This window comes from Mobula birostris, chromosome 29, assembly GCF_030028105.1.
Source record: "Mobula birostris isolate sMobBir1 chromosome 29, sMobBir1.hap1, whole genome shotgun sequence".
Lineage (NCBI taxonomy): Eukaryota > Metazoa > Chordata > Chondrichthyes > Myliobatiformes > Myliobatidae > Mobula > Mobula birostris.
In genome coordinates this window covers 31,586,406-31,597,089 of record NC_092398.1, presented here as the reverse complement: position 1 = coordinate 31,597,089, position 10,684 = coordinate 31,586,406, and the positions used below count along the sequence as shown (strand labels likewise).

Here is a 10,684-nt window from a genome sequence, read left to right as displayed (position 1 = left end):
TCACCCCACTTCCCCTTCTCACCACGCCCCCTCCCACAGCGCAACGCCCCCTCCCGCGGTGCGAGCCCAGGCATCCGAACTGGCGTCTTTGCAACCCCACCGCCCCCCCAAACTCTTGAATCGTGAGTTACCAAGTGATCTGCAGTTGACATGACGTTGGAGAGGGAGGCAGAGAGAGGGGGAGAGGAGAGAGACAGAGGAGGAGAGAGACAGATGGGGAGAGAGGTGGAGAGAGAGTCAGGGAGACAGAGAGAGGGAGAATGAAGTAGAGAGGCAGAGAAGGAGGGGGGAGAGAAGATGGAGAGGTGGAGAGGAGAGACACAGGGAGGGAGAGAGAGACAGGGCGAGGGGAAGAGAAGGAGAGAGGCAGAGAGAGGGGGAAGAGGGATAGAGAGAGAGAGAGGGGTGTGGGAGAGAGGGAGCAAGGAGGTTCCGACTGATCCCAATGCAGCGATGTAGAGAGGGAGACGAAGCTATTGCAAGAAAGAGAATGAGGACTGAAGATCGAGAGAGGGAAAGTGAGGAGATGGAGAATAGCAGCACCCATCCTGGTCCCCAGTTGTGTGGAGTTCTGTCAATAGTAACAGAGACACAATTACTATCATAGTAACTTTATTAGGTTCCCCTGACACCATGGTTCATCCTACACTGGGAGCCTCTCTATCGCCCGGCACCTGGGGGTCAGAACTGGACTGGCTCGGGGTCCCTGTCACCTCCTGTCTTGGCACAGCCAAGGGAGCCTGAGCAAGCCCAGCGAGCCGGTGGCTGGAGGGGAGAGGAAGAGAGGGGTAGTGAGTGGCAGGGAGGGGAGAGGTGGGATAGGGAAATGAGGTTGGTGAGCAGAGCGAAGGGATAGTGAGGGGAGAGATAGAGTGGACATGGAGAGGATATTTTTATTGTGGGGAGAGCCCAAGGGTCCAGGACCAAAGGACACAGCCTCAGAAAACAAAGAACGCCCATTTAGAACAGAGACGAGATGAGGAGGAATTCATTGTATCGGACTGCTGTGGAGGCCAAGCTTGATTGCCTCACGATGAGTAGGGGCGCTAAAGGTTATAGGGGAAGGGCAGGAGAAGGATTGAATGGCCTAATCCTGAGTGAATGAAGCAGCAGACTCGACAGGCCAAACGGTTTCATGGGACATGAGATGGCACTGAGGGGAAGGGGAAGGGACTGTGGGGGGTGGGGAAGGGGGAAGGGGCACCGAGGGGTGGGGGAAGACACAGAGAAGGGAAGGGCCTGTAAGAGGGAGGGGAAGGGGCTGTGGGTGGGGAGGGGAAGAGACTGTGAGGGAAAGGGGAGGGGAAAGGGATAGGGGCAGCAAAGGGAAGGGTGAAGGGACTGTGAGAGGGGAGAAGGAGCGGTGAGGGGGAGGGGAAGGGGTTGTGAAGGGAGGGGGAAGGGGAGGGGGGTAATGGGGGGAAGGAGCGGTGAAGGGGAAGGAGCATTGGGGGGAGAGGGAAGGGGTGGGGAGGGAAAGGATGATCCCTTTGGTTCATGGTGACATCAAGCTAAAAGTTCGTGGGCAGAAACTGGTGTCCCAGGATGGAGGGACCTGCCAGAAGGTGGGGGCTGCCTCTCTTCTCTCATTGTCGCCTCTCACTTCGATGCCCTTTGCCTCCAGTGGTTGGAGGCGGGGGGCTGAGGAACGAGCATCATCTGTACTCCTCCAGCCTCAACATTGGGACCATTGCTAAACCTCGTGTGGGGCAACTGCACTGACTGGGGGTGGGGGCTGGGACTGGATAGTGGAGTTGGGTTCTTGGAGGGAGGGTGTGAGTGCTCCTGCGAGCAGCAGAGGGGCAGTAGGTGGGGCAAAGATGGGTGTGTGAAGTGTGAAGCGTGTCCAGGAAGCTTTAGAGAGGGTGCAGAGGAGATTCACCAGGATGCTGCCTGGATTAGAGAGCATGTCTTATGCAGATAGGTCAAGTGGTCTAGGGCTTTTCTCCCTGGCGCGAAGGAAGGTGAGAGGTGACTTGACAGATGTGTACGAGACGATAAGAGGCATAGATAGATTGGGCAGCCAGAAACTTTTTACCAGAGCAGAAATGGCTAATAAGAAGGGGCATAATTTTAAGGTGATTGAAGGCAAGTATAGAGGGAGTGTCAGAGGTAGTTCTTTTTTTTACACAGAGAGTGGTGAGTACATGGAATGCCCTGTCAGGGATGGTATACGTACATGAGGGACATTTAAGAAACTCTTAGATAAGCACACAGATGACAGAAAACGGGAGGACTATGTGGGAGGGGAGGGTTAGAAGATCAACGCAAAGTAATGGGCCCAGGGCCTGTTTGACCGAGACCCACTGCGGGTGGGGCTGGGTGGGGTGAGGCTGCCTGGGGCTAGAGGTGGGCCAGCCGCAGGTGGACACGGCGGCAGCAATGGCTGACACTGGTGCGGAAGGGAGCAACGACGGCATCCGTCACGATGAGGCAGAAACTCTGCCAGGTGGGCCGGCACAGGAGGCACATCCGGGCACAGGGAACCAGGCACCTGGTGGGCAGCAGGAGCAAGGTAAAGGTCAGAGCCGGTGGGCAACAAGTCCTCTCCCACTCTGCTCCTGTACCTCCCCCTTCTCTCCCCCTCCCCCTCCCCTCCCCCTCCTCTCTCCTTCCCCTCCCCCTCCCCCTCTCCCTCCCCCTCTACTTCCCCCTCTCCTCTACCTCTCCCTCTCCTCCCCCCCTCTCCCTCCCCTCTACCACCCCCTCTCCCTCTCCCTCCCCTCCCCTCCCCCTTCCCCACTCGCACTCTCCACTCTCCTACCCCTCCCCCACTCCCTCTCCCTCTCCCTCACCCCCTCCCCACTCCCTATTCCCTCTCCCCACTTCCCCTCCACCCTCCCCCTCCCCTTTCACCACCCATTACCTCTCTCCCATTTCCTCAACCAACACCCCATTCCCACTCCCATACGTCTTCCTCCCCATCCCACTCCCTCACTCCTGTCCCATCTCCCCTTCCCTGCTCCACCCTACCCACACTCCCGTCCCAGTCCTCTCCCTCTCTGCTCACCAGATGTGCAGGCAGCTGGCGAGTGCGAAGAGGCAGCCAGCAGCGATGGAGGCCGGGATGGCACACAGCAGAGAGATGACACGGTAACCCCAGAGCTTGCAGACCTCGAAGGAGATGTTGCTCCACGCCCAGACCTTGTCAAAGCTGTGGGCGCTCTCCGGTTCTCCGATCAATTGCTCGAAATCCACCTGCAACCAAGACAGAACACTCCCCAGATTGTGCATTCTCAGACCTGGGCCCTCCTGGATAGCTCCTCACCCTTTCTCCTTCTAGCTTGAGACCCTTGCAGGAGAGGCTTCACTCAACACTGGGTGGGCCTCCTTCCCAAACTGGTGGGATAGAATCAGAATGGAGACAGCTCGGTGTTTAAAGCTTGGAACGTACAGCACAGTACAGGCCATTCGGCCCACAATGTTGTACCGACTCTTTGGCCTTCTCTAACCCTCCACTCACACATAATGCTTCAGTTTTTCCCAGCATCGATGTGCTTATCTTACATGCATTTAGGAATGGGAACATCCTATGTGGAGTCATAGAGACTACGGCACAGAAACAGCTCTTTCTCCCATTCGTCACGTTCCGAACTGTTATTCTGCCTAGTCCCATCGACCTGCACCTGGATCCAATCCATCCGTACCCCTCCCATCCACGTGCTTATCCAAACATCTCTTAAACATTGAAATCCAATCCATATCCACCACTTCAGCCTGCGCCACCCTGAGTGAAGAAATTCTCCCCTTGCACATTTCACCTTTCACCCTTTACCTGTGACCTCTCATTCTACTGTCACCTAACCTCAGTGCAAAAACCCTGTCTATACCCCTCATAATTCTGCATACCTCTATCAAATCTCCCCTTGTTCTTCCTCACTCCAGGGAATAAAGTCCGAACCTGTTCAACCTTTGTCTAAAACTCAAGTCCCAAAGTTTCACATCGGTGTAACACTTCAGGAAGTCGAACTGTCACAGTGAGCAGCAGTCCTGAAATGGACAGACCTAGGTGTGCGTGAACGTGACGCAGCAGGTAGACAGGATGGTGAAGGAAACCTCTGGCACACATGCCTTCATCAGTCAGCGCACTGAGTATACAAGTTAGGACGTTATGTTGCAGTTGTAGAAGTTGAGGCCACATTTGAAATACTGCATTCAGTTTTGGTCGCTCTGCTAGAGGAAAGATGCCATTACTTCGGAAAGAATGCAAAGGAGATTTATAGAAACATAGAAACATAGAAAATAGGTGCAGGAGTAGGCCATTCGGCCCTTCGAGCCTGCACCGCCATTTATTATGATCATGGCTGATCATCCAACTCAGAACACCGCCCCAGCCTTCCCTCCATACCCCCTGATCCCCATAGCCACAAGGGCCATATCTAACTCCCTCTTAAATATAGCCAATGAACTGGCCTCAACTGTTTCCTGTGGCAGAGAATTCCACAGATTCACTGCTCTCTGTGTGAAGAAGTTTTTCCTAATCTCGGTCCTAAAAGGCTTCCCCTCTATCCTCAAACTGTGACCCCTCGTTCTGGACTTCCCCAACATCAGGAACAATCTTCCTGCATCTAGCCTGTCCAATCCCTTAAGGATCTTATACGTTTCAATCAGATCCCCCCTCAATCTTCTAAATTCCAACGAGTACAAGCCCAGTTCATCCATTCTTTCTTCATATGAAAGTCCTGCCATCCCAGGAATCAATCTGGTGAACCTTCTCTGTACTCCCTCTATGGCAAGGATGTCTTTTCTCAGATTAGGGGACCAAAACTGCACACAATACTCCAGGTGCGGTCTCACCAAGGCCTTGTACAACTGCAGTAGTACCTCCCTGCTCCTGTACTCAAATCCTCTCGCTATAAATGCCAGCATACCATTCGCCTTTTTCACCGCCTGCTGTACCTGCATGCCCACTTTCAATGACTGGTGTATAATGACACCCACGTCACGTTGCACCTCCCCTTTTCCTAATCGGCCACCATTCAGATAATAATCTGTTTTCCTATTTTTGCCACCAAAGTGGATAATTTCACATTTATCCACATTAAATTGCATCTGCCATGAATTTGCCCACTCACCCAACCTATCCAAGTCACCCTGCATCCTCTTAGCATCCTCCTCACAGCTAACACTGCCACCCAGCTTCGTGTCATCCGCAAACTTGGAGATGCTGCATTTAATTCCCTCATCCAAGTCATTAATATATATTGTAAACAACTGGGGTCCCAGCACTGAGCCTTGCGGTACCCCACTAGTCACCGCCTGCCATTCTGAAAAGGTCCTGTTTATTCCCACTCTTTGCTTCCTGTCTGCTAACCAACTCTCCACCCACACCAATACCTTACCCCCAATACCGTGTGCTTTAAGTTTGCACACTAATCTCCTGTGTGGGACCTTGTCAAAAGCCTTCTGAAAATCCAAATATACCACATCCACTGGTTCTCCCCTATCCACTCTACTAGTTACATCCTCAAAAAATTATATGAGATTCGTCAGACATGATTTTCCTTTCACAAATCCATGCTGACTTTGTCCGATCATTTCACCATTTTCCAAATGTGCTGTTATCACATCCTTGATAACTGACTCCAGCAGTTTCCCCACCACCGACGTTAGGCTAACCGGTCTATAATTCCCCGGTTTCTCTGTCCCTCCTTTTTTAAAAAGGGGAGTTACATTAGCCACCCTCCAATCCTCAGGAACTAGTCCAGAATCTAACAAGTTTTGAAAAATTATCACTAATGCATCCACTATTTCTTGGGCTACTTCCTTAAGCACCCTGGGATGCAGACCATCTGGCCCTGGGGATTTATCTGCCTTCAATCCCTTCAATTTACCTAACACCACTTCCCTACTAACATGTATTTCGCTCAGTTCCTCCATCTCACCGGACCCTCTGTCCCCTACTATTTCTGGAAGATTATTTATGTCCTCCTTAGTGAAGACAGAACCAAAGTAATTATTCAATTGGTCTGCCATGTCCTTGCTCCCCATAATCAATTCACCTGTTTCTGTCTGCAGGGGACCTACATTTGTCTTTACCAGTCTTTTCCTTTTTACATATCTATAAAAGCTTTTACAGTCTGTTTTTATGTTGCCTGCCAGTTTTCTCTCATAATCTTTTTTCCCCTTCCTAATTAAGTCCTTTGTCCTCCTCTGCTGAACTCTGAATTTCTCCCAGTCCTCAGGTGAGCCACTTTCTCTGGCTAATTTGTATACTGCTTCTTTGGAATTGATACTATCCCTAATTTCTCTTGTCAGCCACGGGTGCACTACCTTCCTTGATTTATTCTTTTGCCAAACTGGGATGAACATTTGTTGCAGTTCATCCATGCAACCTTTAAATGCTTGCCATTGCGTATCCACCGTCAATCCTTTAAGTGTCATTTGCCAGTCTATCTTAGCTAATTCACGTCTCATACCTTCAAGGTTACCCTTCTTTAAGTTCAGAACCTTTGTTTCTGAATTAACTCTGTCACTCTCCATCTTAATGAAGAATTCCACCATATTATGGTCACTCTTACCCAAGGGGCCTCTCACGACAAGATCGCTAATTAACCCTTCCTCATTGCTCAAAACCCAGTCCAGAATAGCCTGCTCTCTAGTCGGTTCCTCGACATGTTGGTTCAAAAAACCATCCCGCATACATTCCAAGAAATCCTCTTCCTCAGCACCTTTACCAATTTGGTTCACCCAATCTACATGTAGATTGAAGTCACCCATTATAACTGCTGTTCCTTTATTGCACACATTTCTAATTTCCTGTTTAATACCATCTCCGACCTCACTACTACTGTTAGGTGGCCTGTACACAACTCCCACCAGCATCTTCTGCCCCTTAGTGTTACGCAGCTCTACCCATATCGATTCCACATCTTCCCGGCTTATGTCCTTCCTTTCTATTGCGTTAATCTCTTCTTTAACCAGCAACGCCACCCCACCTCCCCTTCCTTCATGTCTATCCCTCCTGAATATTGAATATCCCTGAACGTTGAGCTCCCATCCCTGGTCACCCTGGAGCCATGTCTCTGTGATCCCAACTATATCATAATCATTAATAACAATCTGCACTTTCAATTCACCCACCTTATTACGAATGCTCCTTGCATTGACACACAAAGCCTTCAGGCGCTCTTTTACAACTCTCTTAGCCCTTATACAATTATGCTGAAAAGTGGCCTTTTTAATGCTTGCCCTGGATTTGTCGGCCTGCCACTTTTACTTTTCTCCATAGTACTTTTTGTTTCTACCCTCACTTTACACCCCTCTGCCTCTCTGCACTGGTTCCCATCCCCCTGTAGTGAACTAACCTCCTCTCGCCTAGCCTCTTTAATTTTATGAGGGTGTTGCCAGGATTTAAAGAGCTGAGTTATTGAGAGAGATTGGGCAGGTTGGGACTTTTCTCATTGGGAGACTGCAAGGAAATGTGTGTAAAATCATGAGGGGTTATAGTAAGGAGAATTGTCTTTTTCCCCAGGGTTGGGGAGTTAAGAACTGGTTTACGTCAGGGAGGGTGAGATTTAATTGGAATCTGAGGGGTAAATTCTTCACCCAGAGAAGGGTCCATTTGTGGAGCAAGTTGATTCAAGGTTCAAGTTGATTTATCACATCATCGAAACTTAAGAGTGAAAAATGCATCGTCTGCGACAACAACCAACGCAACCTAACGACGCTCTGGGGGCTGGCCAAGTGTCGCCACATATTCTGGTGCCAACACAGTATTCCCACAATGCTCGGCAAAACCACACAGAACACAACCACCAACAAAACAACAGCAGCGAAACAAGCCCTGTTCCTCCCTCCCACACACACAGCCCCAGGACCGCCACCCTGTTCAGCCTCTGGCCTGCAGCAAGCTCAGATACGCAGACATTGCGAGAGTTGCCAGAGGAAGTGGTTGAAGCGGGCATGTCAAAAGATTTGAAGCCAAAGCTGTGTTTATTACTAAAGTATGTATGCAGTACACAACCCTGAGATTCATCTTTCCCAGAGACAGCCACGAAACCAAGAACCACCATGGATCACCATGATGGTACAGAAAAACATCAAAACCCCAACACGCAAAAAAAGAACAAATTGCGCAAATGGCAGGGAAAAAACAAACGAGAAACACGATACAACACACCAAATCACAAAGACACCTTAAGATTCCTGGCACATTCTGTTCATCTCATTTCAGTTCAATCCAGTGCCACGTCTCCTACAGTGGTAGTCCGCCCTGATCAAAATTGCATAAAACTGCAACAGATCACTGGTGCCATCTTCAATAGCATTTAAGTGGCTCAGAGGCAAGTGGAACTAGGTTAGGTGGGATAGCATGGAACAGTTGGGCCAAAGGGCCTGTTTCCCTGCTGTACAATGTAGTTAACGCCTCTCATTCAATCCCAGATGAATCGCAAGCTGGCAGCTATCTTGCATATTTTACAAGCTCTGAGACAGATCCCAGTGGGAACAAATCCCAGGCTCCAAGTGAAGTCGCTAACCCCGCTCTCTACCCCTAAGGAGGAGGGGGCAGATTGAAGTATACTACCTTGAGGTGCTGGTTAATCCCCTCTGGGTCCCTGTTCTCCTGGCCTGGCGAGCTGTCAGCCGGGGCGGGCTGTGGGGTCCCCTCCCCACTGCCTCCAGGGCCCCGAGGCTGGTCGTCAAGCTCGATCTTCGTATAGTCTCCGTTCATGGCTCTCCGAGGCAAAGGTTACTTAAATCAAACTTGGACCTGTTGTTGTCCCCCAGCCCGACCCTGCCTGCCTGCCTGTCTGTGCTCGTCTCCTGTCGAGTGGACCGTTCTATTTTGGGAGGCAGAGTTAATTCGTGCCCAGTATTCTGCTGACATGGAGGCCAGGGCTGTGACCACTTAAAGGGACACCTCCCTCCTTCCCTCCCCCCCCCACCAAGCCTGTCACCCCTTGACTTAACGTCACTGCCTGGCTCCTCGATCTCCTCCATCAGGTGCAAGGAGGCGATGCCCTGCTGTTGAGTGAGTCGTGCTCATCATGGAGCAATGATTTTACACTAGGCTGGAAGCTCAAAGACCCAGCCAGAGACAGCGGTTATATCTACACCACCTTCTCAGTGCAATTTAAATTTCCTCAACAAGACCATAAGAATGGAGCAGAATTAGACCATTTGGCATATCAAATATGCACCACCATTCATCATGCCGAATTATTATCCTTCTCAAGCTCATTTTCCTGCCTTCTCCCCGTAACCTTTGATGCTTTGGGTAATCAAAAACCTATTGACCTCTTCTTCAAATACACCCATTGTCTGGGCCTCCATAGTCATTTGTGGCAATGAACTCCAGAGATTCACCACCGTCTGGATGAAGAAATTCACCCTCATCTTTCTTCTAAATGGATGTCCCTCCGGTCCTGGACTCCCCTGTAGGAAGCATCCTCTCCACATCCACTCTATCTATGCCCTCTGGTACTAGATTCCCTCACTATAGGAAACATCCTCTCCACATCCACTCTATCTGTGCCCTCCGGTCCTAGATTCCCCCACTATAGGAAACATCCTCTCCACATCCACTCTTTCTGTGCCCTCCCCCACTATAGGAAACATTCTCTCTATCTAGGCCTTTCACTATTCAATAATAATTTGGAGCTTGTCTAATTCACACAGCGGTGATGCAATGCAGAAACTTCGGCCCAGCTGGTCAGAGCTGTTTAAGGTGGTTGGTTTATCACTGTCCCAGTGCGAGCCGAATCGAGGAGGTGGGGTCCAGGCCCCAGAGCGTATCGAGGCAACTGAACCCGATCTTTTGACAATGATTTTGGCAGCGGGCCAGATTGAAAAGGTCAGGGTGTCGGGACCTGAGGCAAGAGATGGGTCGGTTCAGCTTGCTGCTCTGTGAGGTTTACTTGACTCTGCACTGAACTATAGGTCTCAGACTTCAGTTCAAAACACTATTTGCTTGCCCTTATTGTTTGCATAATTTGTGGGTTTTTTTCTCTTTGCACATTTTTTATGGATTCTTTTGGGTTTCTTTGCCTTGTGGGTGCCTGTTAGGAGACAAATCTCAAGATTGTATAACGTATGTATTGATAATAAATGTACTTTGAACATTGATACACTGAAGAGCTTGTCTTGCATGCTGTTTACACAGATCAGATCATTACACAGTGCGTTGAGCTAGAATAAGGTAAAACAATAACGATGCAGAAATACACAAGGGCCGTCTAGTGCACTGAGCTGTTCGAATACAGTATAAGGCGAATCACTGCCCTCTGGAGGTCTCCAGTCCTCCACCTGGCAGGATGCGCTGAAAGGATCAGGGTTTTATGTGTGCCCCTGAAGTGGTGAGTGGATGAGTGGGGAGTCCCCCTCCTGATATCCTGATTGTTGGGAAGGGGAGTTCCAGGACTTAGACTCCGTGGGCATGAAGGAACGCTGAGGTACTTCCAAGACAGGATAGTGCGCAGTTTCACACACGAAGTGATGGAGGAACTCAGCAAGCCAGGCAGCAACTCTGGAAAAGGGTTACTCTTTTCCATAGACGCTGCCTGGCCTGCTGAGTTCCTCCAGCATTTTGGGTGTGTTACTTCGGATTTCCAGAGTCTGCTGATTATCTCGCGTTTATCATAGTGCGCAGTTTTGCGGGCAGCCTGCAGGTGGCGGTGTTACCCCGCGCCTGCTGCTCTCGACCGCGGAGGAAGGAAGTGTTGGTTTCGGAAAGTTACTGTCG

General features: G+C 50.3%; 1 protein-coding gene across 1 annotated transcript; it reads right to left on the bottom strand.

The window, feature by feature from the left end:
* Positions 1–116: 116 nt before the first annotated feature.
* Positions 117–8,780, bottom strand: LOC140190008 (caveolin-2-like). Its single transcript, XM_072246400.1, has 3 exons — positions 8,528–8,780; positions 3,011–3,198; positions 117–2,494 (listed from the first exon to the last, which is right to left on the bottom strand). Exons 1-3 carry the CDS (start codon positions 8,672–8,674, stop codon positions 2,344–2,346), a joined length of 486 nt encoding a protein of 161 aa, XP_072102501.1. The 5' UTR covers positions 8,675–8,780; the 3' UTR covers positions 117–2,343.
* Between the last annotated feature and the right edge of the window lie 1,904 nt (positions 8,781–10,684).